The sequence below is a fragment of the Malurus melanocephalus genome, unplaced genomic scaffold (assembly GCF_030028575.1).
Source record: "Malurus melanocephalus ecotype Western Australia unplaced genomic scaffold, MMel_1.1 scaffold_372, whole genome shotgun sequence".
Classification (NCBI taxonomy): domain Eukaryota; kingdom Metazoa; phylum Chordata; class Aves; order Passeriformes; family Maluridae; genus Malurus; species Malurus melanocephalus.
Window position 1 is genome coordinate 124582 of NW_026623604.1, and position 19099 is coordinate 143680.

Sequence of the window (19099 nt, forward strand, 5' to 3'; positions counted from 1 at the left end):
GGAAGGGACCTTARAGGCACCAAGGTGRTATCTTTAACTGTCACCAATGGGATCTGAGTGAATGCATTGGAGGTTCATTAATCCCAACTGAAAATGGTGCTGAAAGGAAGAGAAAACAGCCCAGGAACTCCCAGGATTGGTGGCTGTACTCTCCCACATCAGCTGGAACAAGCTTTCCCCATCACCTCCCTCGTACCTTACCCAAAGCACAGCAAAATGTTGCTGCCAGCTGASCACAGCCTGGCACCTGAGGGCACCTTCCCTCTTGGGTCAGCAATTCCACCATTCCCTCATTCCATCCCTCTCAGGATGGTCAACAATTCCATCATTCCATCCCCCTGCCATGGAAGGAGAATTCCAGCCCAGGCAGTGGCTGGTACCACACCAGATTCACGTTTGCTTCCAGGGTTTTGTATCCTTGTAAAGGACACAGAAAAGCTGGTCCTGGAGCTATGGGACCCTGCAGAGCATTCCTTTGAGCTCATGAACAAGTGAAACTCGCAGCTGGATAAAGCAGGGCACTTCTGAGTGGGAATTCAGTCAGTCCCGAGCTGGCACTGCTGAGAAATCCCAGCCACRGGAGCACCTTCCGGTGTCACTGCCCAAACATGGCCAAGCAGTGGCATCACCCCCATCAGGACAGAATCCCACAGCTGAATTGCCACGGGGAAATGTCAACAGAAAGAAAAAGATTGGGTGCCTGAGCACAACTCCCAGCACAGGGTGAAACCTCTTAGAAAAAACACAGGCTCCAAGGAGAGCTGCAGAAAAATACAGGAGAAGGGAGTCAGTACCCAAAAATGGACTTCTCGTCTGAAATGCTACCAGACTAATTTCCAAGRATGGCAGAAAGAATTGAAATTAAGCAAAATCATGCTGTTATTAAGTGGGGAGAGATGACAATTTCTCTGGTCTAGAAGAAAATGATCCAGGGATCACGTAACAGTTATTCAAGCTATTCAACCCTGCACCAAATTACAGTAATGCAGAAATACAATTACTCCCTACAGTGACCTCTCAAAGGAAAGCAGAATTAAGATTAGAACTAAGAAGTAAAATCAGAAATGCCACTATCCAAAATGCACCCTGTAGAATCTTTAATATATTTTAATATTCRAGCATTAAAGGATTTTCCTTCCAGTGACAGGTGTGTAACGAAAATTCGGCATGGAAGAACTGGCAGAACATATTCTAAATCCTCACAGCCAAGTGAAGAAATCCTTGACACTGGTTGAGATAAGGAGCAAAAGAGTTGTCTCCAGCTCACTTTCATCCCCAGGTGACCCGGCTGGGTGTCCTGCACTAAGGCTACAATCTCAGTTTTATCCACGAGCTGCTAATTGCACCACATCATTAAGGTTATTAATTGCTGTCACTGCCCATAAAACACAAACCCAATTCTGTAAAATAGAGATGCTGGAACTGAATTACCCGCAGCACACGGTGAGCTGTGTGAAACCATCACAGAGTGCTCTGAAGCCTCAGGCTTTCCAGTATTTCCAAAGCCAGAGCACCAAACAAGACACAAGGTCAGAAAAATGTGGAGTTTTCTGCAGGACCAGACTGAGTCCAAGCCCTTCCTTTTGGCCAGAAAGGTTTTGTCCATAGAAAACCCTTCATTTACGGATGTTCAATGAATAAATTCCACCCCTCAGAACTAATTTTTAGACCAACTCTGAGCTCCACAAGCCACAGTAAAACAAGTCAGTTGAGCTCTTACAAGGACCCTGCCTAAGCCACAGAACTCCAGAGGAAGAACTGTAAACACAGATTAGAGTCCACTTAAGAAAAAAGACAGATTTCCTCATGGAATGCAAGAAAGGAGAGGAAGCCAAACTTGTACCTGATTTTTTTCCCACTCCTTATCAAATCTACTTTCTTAGCTTACCAAGCCTGCTTTATTTGCTTTTTTCTGTATAGTAAGATGCTTTTAAAACTACATTATCAATATTTCAGTGCTGTTTCTAGTAAAAATAGCTTGCAAGAGTAAGCAAAACAGTTACACACACAATAAACCAGCAGATTACCAAATATCTCTGCTTTTATCTCCTCGCAAGCTCATTGAAAACAACCGTATATTTAAGGATTATGAAAAATGCATCAGAAAAGTCCTTTCCAAAGACAACCAAGGTTGCAGTAGCACAGGTTGACTTTCAGATGGGATCAGCCACACTGTGGCCTTGGTCCCCCTTCAAGGATGTGACATCAGCCACAATGAATATTATAGGAGCAGATAGAGCAGCTTTAACCAAGCTCAGGCTGTGTTATATAAGCACAGTGCTCACTGGATTATTTAGGAAATTCTTAAGCAGTTTGGATAATAAATCAGAGTGGCAATCTTTGTAACGGAATTGGAGGGGGCTTGGTTTTCACAGAGCACAAATCTGAACAGGGTCTAGCACTGATCACAGAATATAATTGGTATTTAATCAGCTGAAGAATTCCAGTCTCTGACCTACCTTGGACTATCAGCTCTGCCTGGGCCTCCAGGGTGTCATTGCCGCTCTCGACGATGCAGGTGAAGGTCCCGGCGTCSGYCTCGGYCACATCCCGGATCTCCAGGACACCSCCGGCCAGCAGCTGGAACCGGCTGGACCTGTGGAACAAAGACATGGTCATTCTATGGAGAGGGTCATTCCATGGACACGGTCATTCCATGGACACGGTCATTCCATGGAGAGGGTCATTCTATGGAGAGGGTCATTCTATGGACATGGTCATTCCATGGACACGGTCATTCCATGGAGAGGGTCATTCCATGGACACGGCCATTCTGGTCATTCCATAGACAGGGTCATTCCATGGAGAGGGTCATTCCATGGAGAGGGTCATTCCATGGACATGGCCATTCCATGGACATGGCCATTCCATGGACACGGTCATTCCATGGACAGGGTCATTCCATGGACAGGGTCATTCCGTGGACAGGGTCATTCCGTGGACACGGTCATTCCATGGACACGGTCATTCCATGGACAGGGTCATTCCATGGACATTCTATGGACAGGGTCATTCCATGGACACGGTCATTCCATGGACAGGGTCATTCCATGGACAGGGTCATTCCATGGACACGGTCATTCCATGGACACGGTCATTCCATGGAGACAGCTATTCCAAGGACACAGTCATTCCATGGGTAGGGTCATTGCATTGACAGGGTCATTCCATGGACAGGGTTATTCCATGGACATTCCATGGACAGGGTCATTTCATGGACATTCCATGGACACGGTCATTCCATGGACAGGGTCATTCCAAGGACAGGGTCATTCCAAGGACAGGGTCACTCCATGGACAGGGTCACTCCATGGACAGGGTCATTCCATGGACATTCCATGGACACGGTCATTCCATGGACACGGTCATTCCGGTCATTCCATGGACAGAGTGATTCCATGGACAGGGTCATTCCATGGACACTCTCCAGCAGTGTGTGACACAGAGGAGTTTTAATTACTCCATCACATCCCACACTGCAACTCCATGATGAAAATTAAGTTCAACCCTATCAATTCCACAAGAGTAGCTCATCTTTTTGCACTTGCAGCTTCACTTGTTCTTAATTAAATGTGATCCAAGGTATTTAGTCACGAGCAGCCAGAACTGAAGAAAAATGAAGTATTGTAATCACATCATTAAAAAAAMGGCATTCTGCAGATCAAGCTGGAATGAGTTATTGCTTGGAAAGCTGAGGGAATTCATGTTACACAATGTAGAGAAACTGAATTTTGGTGAAAAGGTAAGACATCCCTGAGAGGTGAATGCTGGTGAATTCTGTCACTATATTAACATTAGAATAATTGCCCTTTTTGATCTCTATTTGGAGTGGCCAGTGGACAAAAATCAACCTCAGTGCTTTCTCCATTTGGAATTTTCCTAGAATTACCTCAGGAGGACCAATTCCAACCTGTGTGGACAGGTAAACTGTTGGGACACAGGCTTTTGCCTCATCTCACTAYTATTTATCACATAAATATTGATTTATAATCCTACATACAACTGCTGATCAAATTTCTGATTCAACACATTTAAAAACAGAGCAAACAACACCTTGAGTGGCATTAAGTGTTAAAAGAACCCAGAGAAATGTCCCAATCCAGGCACTCCCTAAGGAAAGCCATCCTGTTCCCATAACACCAGGACTGCAGAAAAGCTGCTTTGGAARAAGTACAGGGAATTTGAGTGAAGATATGTGTTTGAAAAAACACATTAAGAGTTTTCCAAATGCTGGGAAGAATGGCCCAGGCTCATGTGGGAATGGCAGGACAGACCCAGGCCTGAAGGAAAACACCAGGGTAAGACAAGGCAGAACCCTGACACATCCACACATGACGTTTTCTACCTTCTTTTATTATGTAAAACAGCTGCTCTGACCTTTTTGTTCTTGCAGCACAAAATGTGCTGAGGGCTGGGATGAAAGCAGGGAGCTGGATCTGCCAGGGACAGCGGGACATGGAGCAGGGAGGCAGCTGTGCCCCAAGAGCTGAGCCTGTCAGAGCCTGAAAGAATCCTCAAAGCCCATCAGGACGGCCGTGGCATTTTGAGGACATTAATGCTTTCACCAGGATATCCATTGTTACCCTCTAAAAGCAACACGTGCCTTAGGACGCTCCTTTTCCCACTGCCAGCCTSTGGAAAAGTTACTGACAGCAGTTAAGATGTTACTAAAACTATGAAAAATTACTTATCTACCAGCAGTTTTTACTAAAACTGTTAAAAAATACTCAGTTGTTACTAAAACTATKAAAAATTACTCCTCCAACAGCAGTKGTTACTAAAACTATTAAAAATTACTCCTCGTTGTCACTTTAGGCACCAGAAGTTTGTCCTAGGGGATCTCACAAACTACTCGTAGCATGGGAACATTTATGGGAATTCTCCTGTTCAGCCATCTCAATGTGTGCCATGTTTATATTCCCTTTGATTATTTTCCTCCAGAAAACTCAAAGTTCAGTTCAATTTCCCAATAGGTGGTTCAGTGGCAGTTTAATGGAAGAAAACAATTAATCTGCCAGATTCCTTGGTGATTCCCTCTGTGTGAATCAGCTGTGGAAAAATCCTGGGCTTACAGGAAAGCTGCTTTTGTAATAAAGCARAACATCTTAATTTTGTAAGGACAATGAAGCATTTGCACAAAAGAGTGAAGCAATCGGATTTCAGACGCTGGAGACAAAAAATCAGCTTAATATAAAAGTGATAACATAATTTGAAGTGTCATTAAAAACAACAAAGATTGATCACTCAGATGTCAGGGAAGAGGAAAATCAAATTCCAGCTTTTTATATGCATTTCATACAGCCCTCACTTGCACCCCATAACACACAATCACCGAGCTGCTCTGGCTGCCTCACTCACGGCTCTTTGTGTTTCATTAGCACCAAATACAGCGAGCCTTTATTAATTTACTGTAGTCAAACTGTCACTTACACCCYGAGGTTTGGGCTTTTTCCCCCTCTTTTAAATTACTATTCCCCAAACATCTTATAATCTATTTGCTGTCTCAGTAAAGTACAGCCGATAAAATTAGACAGTAAATTAGATTATTTTGTGAGATCTACTACCAGCGAAATCTCCATAATTACTCTGCTATGTTTAACCTTTCCCRAGCTGGGCAAGTGTAATTCACTCTGTACCAATCACTCAGGACCCTGCAAACAGGAATGTGGAATGATGGGAATATCACACGTTTGTGGGAAGCATGGAGGAAAACCCTGCATCAGGAGTGTGGATGTGATCATAGAATGGAAAACTGCATCAGGAACCTGGATGTGAACATAGAATGAAACCCTACATCAGGAGTGTGGATGTGATCATACAGTGGAAACCTGGATCAGGAACCTGGATGTGATCATAGAATAGAAAACTGCATCAGGAGTGTGGATGTGATCATACAATGAAACCCTACATCAGGAACCTGGATATGAACCCTGCATCAGGAATGTGGATGTGACCACACAATCAGAGATTTGATGTGAGCACAGCCAGCAGAGCAGAAAGGAACACAGCACAAGTGCCCTCAGCTGTGTCACCTCCCCACTGCAGAAAAAATCACCTGTACAACCCTGTTTGTGCAGGAGTACATCAATTACATGAAATTTTGCTAAACTGAACAGCCCAAACCTGCTGCAGAGTTTGCTGGACTTTACAGCCTTGTTAAAATGTTRTTGCTCAAGGCCTTTCAATGGTTTCATTTCAGATTAACCATCCCAGCCAGTGCAGCTTTTAAGAACCTGTGTCACCTGCATTTGTACTTCATCCCACAGAAATGTCCCAGAAYAATGAAGATACACAGTACATGCTGTTGGAGCACATAACTGACCCACACACTGCAAAGTTTTCAGARCAGATCATCTTCCAAACATTTCTAACTCTGTCCTAAACTCTGAAAATCCACCTTGGCAGCCACCTTTCCCTGTTAGGAATTGTCAAAAGCACAAAGTGACRCCTGCACTTGCTGAAGAACAGACCCTCCTACAGCAGGAGCCTCAGCCAGACTAGAGAGTGAAATAAAAAATATTTACCARGTAAGAAAGGCTCCAAGCTGGCTCAGACCTGAAGAACTACGCAACCTGAATATAACATTTCCATGCTAACCTTTTGTACAAATGTCGACACTACAGCAGATTTTGCTTTAGGAAATTTTCCACAAAGGGCCTGAGATTTACTCCAACAACTTTGTACTTCAGTGCCTTCCCTGCTTCCTTCCATTGCCCTCAGCATTCTCCTCATTCCTGGCAGAGCTGTTCCTCACTCRGAGTCCAGGGAGGCAATCCAGCTGGAAAAGGAGGAGGATATTCCCRGTGCTGAACCCACGGATGATGTCTGTCCATGAGCCAGCATTAAAGACCAACAAGGTGCCCACCCTCCACCGTGGTGGATCAGACACGAGGCTGGAGCTTCCTTGGGATTTTGGAGTTCAAATTTGGAGCTACATCTCAACCCAGAGCAGGGTTTGGCCTTTTCCTTTCTTTACAAACAGTGGAGTTTGGAGAAAATCACAATATATGAGGATTACCAGCTGGACCAGAGAGCCAGTTCAAAGTACAGCTGCTCAGTCTTTAATGGAATTCTTTGTGGAGAACCAAGAAATCAGTAGATCTCCATCAGATTTCTTTAAAAATCTTCAAGTTAGTGAGTTCTGGAGGATTCCTTGGAGTTCTAACAGCCCTGTTCCAATGGAATCTCAGAGCATTAACTTCCACTTCTCACCCAACACCCGAAGCTCCCGTCTCTCGCACTCTAATTAATTTGGAAAATATTTTATCACAGCAACTAATTTCACAATATATTGCATTACAGGCTGTCTGAACAACTGCCAAGGCTGCCATCACTCAAGTTTACTCGTATTTATCCATTAACATAAATCTTATTGCAGTCTTCAACAAATAATCCATCAAATTTAATCGCCTTCCCTTTTTTCCAGATCTTATAACAAATATTTAATTCTGTCTTGGTTTGAAACAAAACCCACTACTTACTAGCCTTAAAATTAATCTATTTTTCCTATAAATGCAGGTTCATATCCATATTCTCCTTAGGAATACAGCTTGAAAGACAAACATTCAATTTTGTATTAATTCATTACCACAGTTATGACCAAAATAAAAATAAGGTTTTGTGTAAAACCCTTTAAACGGGGTCAAAATGAGGGATAAATCTGCTCATGCTGTCCAGGGTTTGTTTCCTAGCCCAGACACACAGAGAAAAATGTCCCAATACATATAGCTATACCTACACATATGTATGCTAATGTTAGGGGTGGRGCAGTGCCCAAACAAACCCAGGCTTTCAGAGCTTTCCCAGGCAGAAGGGACATTAAAACCTGCCCAGACAAAAAGAATCAGCTTTTTCTTAGGATAAAGAAAAGCCACGCTAAGAAAGTYGTACTTTTATAGCAAAAAGGGATTTTAATACAAATTAAATGTGATTTAATTTGTAATTACATTAACAGACCATGCATAACAAGCTAAGGTAGGTATTTAGCAACAGTAACTGCAGGCTTTTCTCCAACAAAGAATCTTAATTTCTGGAGATTTTCCAGTTATTCTATTCACACCAATAACACAATAGCTGGAGGGTAAATGGAGTTTAAGAGGTTTCTGTTCTCTGCTCTTTGAGTCCTTTCCCTGCTCAGCCAGTCACGAGCAGCAGACTCAGGAGCTCTGGCACAGTCTGATCACTTGAAGGAACAATGAAGGAAATTTACCCCCACAAAGGGGAAAAAGATCAMATTTCCTCCTTTACCCACCTTAAAAGTCAAGTCTACAATGAACACMCGTTTCACTGTAAGAAAAGAAGAGCTGAGTGTTGCAAGAAGAAAAAAAGTCAACTGGAATCTGTTCTTGTGACAAAGGGCCATAACACTAAAAACTAATGCTAAATATTCTGAGAACTCAGGTGAGACCTGGCTCAAACYGGGTACATTTGAAGATCAAATATATCTATTAATGTTATGCCCCAGCCCTCCAGAACAATTTCCCACTCTGCATTTTGAGAAACACAAAATACCAGTGAAGCCCTYGGAAGTTATCATGGCAACCTCAAGGAATGAGGGGAGTGAATTCCTAAGGGAATTAACAGTACTGTATTCAGGGGTGGGAAAGTCTGGGCTTTAAGTCTCAAAAATCAAGAAAATAAAAGAAAAGCTTGAATCTCCCTGTGCCCTGAATGTGCCAGAACCCAGAGAAGGATGGGGCAGCAAAACTTCATAAAGATGAGACATAACATCACTTTACACACAAGAAAAACAAATTAAGATCTTTCCAGGCACATTTATTCTGCCATTTCAGCCCATTTGGTTGTGCAGCTCTGATGAGGCTGTACCAGCCTTCGTGAGGCAGTGATTTCTTACATTTACAAAACCCCCTGAATTTAAATCATGTGCCTTCAGACTGACACCAGCACCATCTCTCAGGGGCACGGGGCTGTTTGTCATTTCCCACAGCAGCCTCCCAACAAAGACAGCTCAAATTACCAGCCCCTGGATTCTTTTAATTTAAGAGTTGCCAAAAAAGAGATATATTATATCCCTGGTGCTGCAGAGACTTGTGCGTTGCTCTGGCTGCTTTCTGTGTCAGCCACACCACAATTTACCTCTCCTTGTTCCATGATTAACTTGGCTCCCCATTAATCTTATCACTGACTTTGAGGGACATGGAAAACATTCAAATATCTGTTTGTAATCCTGGTTCTGGGAAGCACGTTCATTACATGGACAAAAAGGGCTGTGGTGAGATTTGTTCTGCTTTTTTTATATAGATTTTCTACCACATTATCCTGACTGACTACACCAGCAATGACAATGTGCAAGTTTTCATTCGACGCATTTCTGAAAGGCATCATGCCTACCATTTTAATATTCGACTTTAATGAGAAAATGTGTCACTTTGCTTTAATTCCTTATTCTTCAATTCACATGGGATATTCTGACACACAGTGGGCATCTCCACCGCAGGAAGAGTGAGTGCAGGGTCACACTCAATACTCCAACACCAAATGCAGGGCCTCACACTCAGAATACCCCAACACCGCATCATCCTCATTTTCCTGCACTGTCCTTATTCCCTTAATCGCTGCTTCTGCTCCAGGGCCAATCTAAAAGTAATCTATTCTTAATAACCTCGCTGCTTCAGACGAGATTTCTTCGTTTCAAATGGCTGCCAAAAACACCCTGAGGCTGTTCCAAGTCTCCTGACCTACCTCCCCTGTCCCAACAGCGATCCCAAAGCCCTCCAGAGTTTGGGACCAGCCTCTGCAGTCTGGGTTTGAAGCATAAAGGAAGGTGTGCASGGATCCCAAAGCTGGCTCCAGCTGGATTGCTGTCACAAAGCCATTACTCACCCGTCAGTGGGAAGCTCCTCCTCATTCCGTGTCCACCGGACGGAGGGCGCTGGGAATCCCGTGGCCACGCAGGGGAACACGGCGCTCTGGCCCGGCAGCCTGCTGAGGGACGAGGGCGCCTTCAGCAGCGCCAGGCTCTGYGGCTCCTCGGGATCTGTCAATGTCACATGGCACAGTGTCACCAAAACCACCAAAAACACCCCTGAAACAAAACCCAACCAGCCCAAGAAAACCACAAATGAAACCTCTAATTCCTTTCCTGGACTTTCCTGCGTTCTCCCCAGGATTCCATCCCCACCTCACCCACAGCCTGTCGGAGCCTCTCCCAGCCGCTTTACATTTCCTCCAGACATGCAAACTGATTCCCCACCTTTGGATTCTCCCTCTTCCAATTCCCTGGGAAACTATTCCAGCTCAAAGCTCCAGCCCTGAAACTGGAACTTCCACCAGGTAGTAGAGATTTCGGAAAGAAAGGGACAGGTTTGAGTTTGTCCAGCCAGCCCTGGGCTTCATCAGGGAGCTGCCCTGAGGAAGCGCTTTTACATGCTGGAAAATGAAATTATTGCAGCAGGGGCTCATCCCAAGTGAAATACAACAGCCAGGGAGAGTGAACATGGAAGTAACACAGAACAAAATTCCCCTACTATGGCTTTCTATCCTTATGAAAATGGGGAATCCGCTGAGGTAGTTTTGCATTGAATGAGGCAGGGGAGGGTTTTCTTCCTTTCTCTCCCCCCATTAAGAAGAACCAAAAGCCAAGTGCATGATTACTCAGCCCCTACTACAGCATGGACTCTCTGTGTCCTGCAGCACTGCACCCAGAGCAAAGGAGCTCTCCCGAGCAGCTGCAGTTTGGGCTGAGTTAGCCCTGCTCACTCCATSCTCATCCTACACTAATTCCTGCACTCCCAGCACTCTGAGGGGTGTTTGGGGTGTGATTGCAGCAAAGCCCCAYATCTGGACAAACCCTCAAAATATTGCCCAGCTAAATGGGGCAGAGAACTCTGAACCTCCTCTGAAYGAAGCACCTCCTGTGTCTCATCACACACTTGGCTGCTCCCTCACTTGGGCCCAAGGTGATACTCACTGGGATTTCTGCAAGTTGCTGTTTTGCTGTTTTTCAGCTCAAAACACTTAAAATAATACCAAGTGCTCACAGCAGTGAGCTCAGGGCACACAGGAGCTCCAAGGTCCAACACAAGGAGGTGCCAGGACGCTCAGGAGAAGCAGAACAGAAGCAGCCGAGTTCTGAGCAGTCCCGGTGACCCAACCCCATCCCTGCAGCTCTGCCCACATTCCCTGCTGGCAGGAGCTGCTCTGCCCTGCTGAGAGCGGGGATAACRCAGTGACAGGGACCTGGAGCAGCACATGGAGCCAGCCAGGAGCAAAGCTGGGATAGAGCATCCCCAGCCAGCCATCCTTACAGGGAGAGGAGCGGGCGATTCCCTGGAGACACGACTGCCACTGCTCCCAGCTCCCAGGAGCGAGTTCAGCTCCCAGATAAATGGAAACTGGATCCAAACATTAAATGACATTTTTCCCTTGCACTCCTATGCTTGAAAGCACCAGAAATGCATCCTCCTGCTCAGTGGCAGCCYGGTATCAGACAAAGCAGAACATTTAAGCAGCAGAACACTGGGGATGCAAATCCCTGGGATGCAGGAGTGTGCTGGGTGTGTTTCAAAGCCTGGGAAGCAGTGCTGGGTTCACTGTCAGCCACATATCAGATAACCATTTAAAAGGGGAATAAACTGAATAAAGAACAGATTAATTCAAATCCTTCTTTCAAATACAATCTCAGGCCAAACAATCAATTATGGGGCCGCTCAAGACTAAAGGAGCTTTCCCTTCAACAGCTTAATCCCACTTTTTAAAAAAAGCCTGCTGGGAGGGATTTCACCAAACTTGACTATCGACACTCAGATTCATGACCGAGCAAAGAAACAGCACCGTTCGTATTCCCTAACACAGCTCTATTTCATCACCTTCAGCAAAGCATTACAAAAGCAAGAAAATCACAGCTGGAGCCAAAAGAATTCAAAGGTCCACGTAATATGGAAGTTTATCAAGAAATCTTCAGTTTCAAAAAAAATCAGCAAAATCCTCAGCATTTGAAGAGCTGCAGAAACATGAAGGCAATCCAAACTACAGGAATTCAATTAAGCATCTTTTGGAAATTGCTTTTCTTCAAATTCTTAGTTGGAGAAAGCACAAGGCTTTGGAAAGGCTAAACAACTCAATGAAATGAATTCCTGCTTTGAGCACGAATTCATTTCCAACTCCCCAATTTCCAAAGAGAGCTGCAATTGTAAAATTGGGGTATTTTACAGAATAATTTCGCATTTTAAGTAGAGAAGAGCCATAGCCAAGTGAAACAGAACTTTTCCTTGAAATGGACCCCTAAGATGCCCCCATCTGCCTGAAGCTCACCTGTCMCCCACACTAGGTCAGGCCAACCATGACATTGTCCAGCCTAACCCTGAGAGCCTCTCAAGATGGAAACTCAGCCACTCCCTCCAGCAGCTCCCCAAGAGCAACAAMTGGATCAGAATTCCAACATGAGACCAATCCAGAAGAGGCAGCTCTGGGAACAATTAAGGAACCTCATATGAAACCCAGTCTGGATTTCCCTAGTYTGGGAAAGCACAATCCACGTTCCTGTCCTATTTTTGGTCACTTTTCAAACCTTTGTGTTCAAACAGCTGGTGACACAGCAGTGTCACTGGGAACAGAACATGCTGAATGTGCTGACAGTTTACATCAGCACTGGACTTCTGTTCTAACAAAAATATCTGAACATTGCAGCACAACAGGCAAAGCTGAACCTTCCAAAAGAAAACGTCACCCCCTCTGGGGGTTGGAGGCTTCCCAAAAGGTCCCATCGCTTAGACAATCAGAATTTCCTGAATATTKGGACAATTAAAACCATCTCAGCTTCACCCTCCACAAGCAAAAGAGTAAGGCCCAATTTCATTAGGAAACTTGCACAGGGTTTGAATTCAACCTGAGAAACTCAGAAATCCCCAAACTTTTACACTCACAGAAACAGTCAGTTCCCCCTCTGTATCATGTCACAATGGAAGTGCATTACTGGGGACTTTTTAAAGAAGTCTTTCCCAAAAATGCCTTAAAGCTGAGCCATTAAATATGGGAAGGAAGCCTATGAGTGTTTCCAACCACAAGGAAGAGCTCAGTCCCTGCAAAGACATTGGGTTGGAGATTTCCAAAAGGTCACACTGTTTAGACAGCCCGAACTTCCTGAATATGGGAAGAATTAAAGCATCCCAAGAGCAAGGGATTTCTTAGACAATTTCCTCAGGGCTTGAAACATGAGATTCAACCTGAGAAACTCAGAAACCCCAAACCTTTATACTCATAGAAACAGTCAGTTCCCCCCTCTGTATAATGCCACAATGGAAGTGCATTACTGGGGGATTTTTAAAGAAGTCTTTCCCCAAAATGCCTTAAAGCTGAACCAATAAATATGGGAAAGAAGCCTATGAGTGTTTCCAACCACAAGGAAGAGCTCAGGCCCTGCAAAGACATTGGGTTGGAGATTTCCCAAAGGTTGCACTGCTTAGACAGTTGTTTATACCCACAGACACAGTCAGTTCCCCCTCTGTATCATGTCACAATGGAAGCGCATTACTGGGAGCTTTTTAAAGAAGCCTTTCCCCCAATCCCATAAAAGCAGGAAGGAAGCCCCGGGTGTCCCCAGGCCCTGCAGCCCCAGAAGGAGCCCAGCTGAGGAGCAGCAGCGGTACCTGGCAGCACTCTGAGCTCGGCCTCGTCGCTGTACTTGGTGCCGGCGCTGTCGATGGCGCAGCGGTAGAGCCCCGCGTCCGTGTCCGAGGCGTTGCTGAGCACCAGGGCCCCGCTGGGCAGTTTCAGCAGGCGCGGCTCCGGGGTCAGCGCCTGCCGCTCGTGCTCCCAGCGCAGCATCGGCGCCAGCTCGGCCGCCACCTCGCAGCCCAGCACGGCGCTGCCCCCGCGGTACACGGACGTGGGCTCCGGCTGGCTCGTGAACCTGGGCAGGCCTGCAAGAGAAACAAAACAACGCCTTTGACATGTGCTGATGATCACACTGAAGCTTGGAAGTTCAAGTTAAGATTCGTGAATGTAGTTTTAAAAAAATGAAGCTGCTCTCCAACTCTTTGAAAACCTGAACAGCTGACAGGACAATGCTGAACATGGATGCTGTAAAGGAAAATAAACCAAATAATACAGAATCCCAGACTGGTTTGGGCTGGAAGGGCCCTCAAAGCCCATCCCATTCCACACCCTGYCACGGGCAGCRACACCTTCCATTGWCCCAGGATGCTCCAAGCCCTGTCCAACCGGGCCTGGAACACTTCCAGGGGCRGCCACAGCCTCTACAACACAATGGAAGTGTATTACTGGGGGCTTTTTAAAGTAGTCTTTTCCCAAAATATGGAAAGGAAGCCTGTGAGCATCTCCAACCACAGGGAAGAGCTCAGGCCCTGCAGACCTTCCAGCCCAAAAAATACCTTCATCCCCAACTGCAAAAGCCTCTGTACACTGCCACAGGGTAAATATTGAGATAAGTATTTCCATAGGAACATTCTCAGTGCAGCTGAAACAGGGGTTTCTCCAAAGCACAGCACAGAGCTGACCCAGCAGTACTGCACAACTCTCATGTTACCTTTTCCATAAAAAACATTCTCCAGAACCACCCAGAGCCCACTGAAAGGCTCCAAGTTGGGCTGGGGAGGCCACAYCCTTGGGGGAGTTGAGGGAACAGGCTGGGGACACAGCTGGGGCTGGTTCCATGGAGCCACAGCTGAGACAGACAGTGAGGCTGGGGGGACATCTGTGAAGCACATCCAAGACAAGGAAAACCATGGAAGAGCAGTGAGGAACAGCCCTGGAGTGAGCAGGTCAGAGGAGGGAGAGGATGAAGGGCAGGCAGCTTTGGGTGCTGCCCAGGGRAGACCAGGGTAGAGCAGGAGGCTGAAGAATTGGAAATGAAGGCAGGGAGTTGAGTCTGGAAAATGGGGAGAAGGGAGGAAAAGGTGCTTTAGTTTGGTTTTGGTTTTTTGCCACTCAATTTATTTTAGTTGTCAAGAAACTAAATTAATTCTCCCCAAGTCAAGGTTGTCCTGCCATTACAGTAACTGGCAGAGATCCCATCTTGCCTCTTTTTAACTTTAATTTTATTTCCTCTCCATCCTGCTGAGGATCAGAATGAGGGGACAGCTGGACAGGCAGCCAGCCACAGTCACCCCACCCCAAATATCCATCCACACAGGGAAATCATCAAATCTGCCACAGTTCAACCCCTATTTTCACAAATCTAACTTAATACCCATCACAAACACACTGGGAAYGGACCACTAGAAGGACCATTCCTTCAGGATAGCCAGACTGAATCCTAACAGAGGAGATTCCTAACACATAAATCACTTCTGTCCTGTCAAGTTCCTCCCATAACCCTGTTCAGTTCATCTCCAGCCRTTACATCTTTTCTTCCCTCTCAGAATCCCTCCTGGAGGCTCCTTCCATAACTTCATTCCTCTGAGAAACCCTGTTTCTGGTTTCCCCTCCCAGTGTACTTCCAACCAACTTGCAGTCCTTTCATCTTGACCTTGTTTTGGTATTATTTTGTATCTTTGATATTTATCTGTTAGTCCCTCCAAGGAATTCACAGGAACAAAAATCACAACTTCTTTCTTTCAACTTTCCTTCTGCCTAATGAAGGTACGATCTTTCGTTTCTCTCCCTCGTGCCCCTAAAATCCCACCCAGCTTTAAAGAAGTAGAATAGCAGGATAAGTTGGGGAGGAAGGGACCCAGCCTGAGTAGAGTCAGCTGCCAGATCAGAGCTGGTTTCTCAAGGATTTGTCCTCAAAAATCCCCAAAGATGGGCACTGCACAATTCTTGGGCAACCAGTTCCACCTCGTGAATGTCTTCATGGAGCAGAACTTCTTCCCTAAATCCAGTCAGAACCTCCTTTGCTCCGATCCCAATGACTCCCATTCTCCCACCAAGCACCCCTGGCAGACGACAACCCCAAGCGCCTGCTCTAATTTAAGATCCCAAACATCCACGGAAATATTACAAAACTATTTCTCTGTTGGATCTTCCCAAAAGATGGAACATCTCAGTGGCTCTGCAGCTCAGTCCTGGAACCCAGGTGACCTTTTGCTCTCCTGAATCACCCATCCCTCTGTCCTGGCACAACCCAAGGTGTCTCTGCACCTGCCTGACTTTGCACACTGAGCCAGAATCCCATCATTACTCAGTCTGCAGCATTATTTAATCCTTCCTAGGAGACCATGGAGGCCACAGCAAGGGCAATGAGGTCTCCTCGTTTGCCACACTCACTCATTTAGTGGGTAAATAGATGTTCTTCCAGCTGATGAGGCTGTTAACCCTGAGCCCCTGGACTCCAGGCTCTGAGGCATCTGTCCTTCCTGAAAATCTTCTTGATACAACCCATTAAATGTTCATAATTACCTCTGATTCTAATCTCTCTCAATATTCTCATTTATTAAGAGCYCTGCATATTAAGCCAGTTCTTTCCCCAGACAAGGAGGAATCCTGGGTCACCTCCTTTTGCCAGGTGACCTCATGACTTCTGTTTTCACCCCACCTGTGACTCCTGGTGTCACCTCACCTGTGACTCCTGTTGTCACCTCACCTGTTGCCATCTCTTTTCTCCCAACAACCACCACTGGTACAGCCCCACACTGGTAACCTGAAGCACAAGTGAGAACGTTCCTGGAGGACTGAAGCCCTGCAATTTCTCCCATCCAGCTCAAATACTCTTTCATTTAAATCCCTCACAAGTAYAATTCATTTCCTGGACAAGACAGACCTTCTGCCTTCTGTTGTGTGCAGGTGCTCCAYTGAGGTTAAATAAGCTTGATTCAAGATGGTTTCATTACTCACTAGAAATGAAATTACAGCTCATTTTCCAAGTCATCTTAAATGCCACTAAAACCTGTATTTCGTCATAGTCCYGTGTGTTTTAAAAATATGTATTTTAACCTAGCCTATAATTTTGTCCTAAAGAGTAATTTTCTCTTGTTCTACAATTATTGGCAATTTGCACKGCTTAAAAGCCTCCATTGTGGAGGAGGACACTTCGCTCTGGCCAACAAACAACCACAAAACAATCACGATGCATTACAAAAAGCACTCCAAATCCAGGCCTTAATTACTATTAATGTGGAGACCTGGTTATAAATCCAGGAGCAGGTCCCAGAGCGCTGGCACACCTCCTGYAGTGCTGAGCCACTAGAAAACACCCTTTCATCTTCCAGCCCAGAACCTTGCCATTACAGAGCTGCTCCTTCCCTCCTCAAAACATCAATTATCGACTTCCAAGCCAGCATTTCCTGAACTTTCTGTAATCATTTTTGAATGCATTACCATGTAAGCTAATTCTGTCTAGTTAAATGCTTTTTACTACAAATGCTTTTAAAACCATTTTTAAAGTTAACTTTTTTTTAAAGTTGATCCTTTTTTTCTCCTAGTAGTTTGTATTTCCCAAACACCTCAATYGAGAAGGCTGAGCAAGAAGATCTAATAATGAGAAGAATCCCAGAAGGGTTTAGGTTGAAGGGACCTTAAAGCCCATCCAGTGSCACTCCCTGCCATGGCAGGGACACCCTCCACTGTCCCAGGGTGCTCCMAGCCCTGTCCAASCTGGCCTTGRGCACTGCCAGGGATGGAAGACACAATCCTAATGAGAAGCAGCTCCCATTCCTCACCCACGTGTTGCAGGGCAATCAGTTGGAGACATCAGCCCATCTTTTGGTAAATGAACGTCACAATAAATGACACTTAGGGCTTCTGACATTAAAGACAATTTTTTCATGTTTGTACACACATTAATCATTCYGTGGCAGTGCACATACATTAGGTATCGATTTTAGGACGCCAAAGGAAAATACTACTGACCTAGCAAGAATGCAGGTTAATAAACTCAATTTAGGAARGATGATTTTCCATTTGGAATGTTCTCTAAACACAGGCAGGAGAACACATAAGCAACAGTGCACTCACGTGCATRTAACAGGGATTAGATGCATCCCAAACTCCGCATTTCTGCTAGGACAATGCAAATGGGAGAGAAGGGGGGAAGTCAATTGGGTCCCTCTTTTCTCCTTCCCTTTTGTCTCTCCCTTTCCCTCATCCAAGTCCAGAGCAATGGCAGGAATGTGAATGAACAATCTATTAATGCAAATGTGGTGCATTCAATCAGCATTCCCAGTCTCAGCGTTACTGAGATTTGTGGYCCATTGTCTCCATTTCTGAAAAAGATGTGCCTGGAAGAGCAATAATTCCCATGCTCCTGGAAAACACAGATGGTTAAAATTCTGGCTGTAGTCTCCTGCCCTCAATGGAGCCAGTATTTCATCTCCTGGAGCCTGCAGGAGCAGGGAATTCACTGCCCTGAGCCAGATGCCAATCTTGCTCAGCAGCCTCCCTGCGACTGCAGCCAGTGCCAATCATGTCCAAGGAGACTGAAAGGAAGAAAACCTTCCATAATCAACCATTACTGAATAACTCACTCATCTGAGGGCAGGAAGCAGCTCCAGAATCAAACCTGCCTCTGCTCTGCAGCCTGCCAGCAGCACTGGAAACGCTGTTCTATTAAATGTGGATGCCATTGCCATACACACATTTCATCCCCAGAGCCCCACCAACATTTGGGACACAGCTCACCAAACAACACTGCAAAAGGAAAGTGAGAAAACAGAACCATCTCCTCRTCTCTAGGGAAGAGAAAGCTGTGCAGGAATTCCCTTTCCCAGTCCTGGCAGGGCTGTACCTTTACAAATGGTCACAAGTCTTTGTGTTTTCCTTTGTGTGTTGCCACTGCTCAACTGGAATTTAAAATAACACTTCGTGCAAGCATAAACTGCTCTAAGCACACACACATCACATGTTTGTGCAATTAACATTTCCCCAAAGTTGGTTTCAGGCTTCCTTGTGACATCTCGATGTGCTCAGCAAATGTTTTCCGTTTTTCCCCCGTTTCCATTGCAATATGGAAAAAGCAAAGCACAGGAGCAGCTGGCAGGTTTTCCATCCTGTTCCCTCCTGGATACCATCTGTGAAAAGCCTCTGCTGCCCAGTGCTAACTCTGACTGAAGTTTCTCCTAACTTACCCAACTCTAACTTCAGCAGCACCAGCGCTAAACATTCCACCCTACAGCTTCCACTCTCAATCTGAAATTCATCCAACTGCTCCGTGAATGATCCCACAAACTGCTCGCAATTTTCA

At 45.4% G+C, this 19099-nt stretch overlaps 1 protein-coding gene across 1 annotated transcript in view; it reads right to left on the reverse strand.

Annotated features, from left to right (window-relative positions):
* Nucleotides 1-19099, reverse strand: part of NEO1 (neogenin 1) — a 165931-nt gene that overhangs the window by 82039 nt on the left and 64793 nt on the right. Inside the window, exons 3-5 of the mRNA XM_057378764.1 lie at nt 13608-13880; nt 9844-9997; nt 2460-2596 (exon numbers count right to left, since the gene is read on the reverse strand). Coding sequence (XP_057234747.1) covers nt 2460-2596; nt 9844-9997; nt 13608-13880 — 564 coding nt within the window. The remainder of the gene's footprint in view (nt 1-2459; nt 2597-9843; nt 9998-13607; nt 13881-19099) is intronic.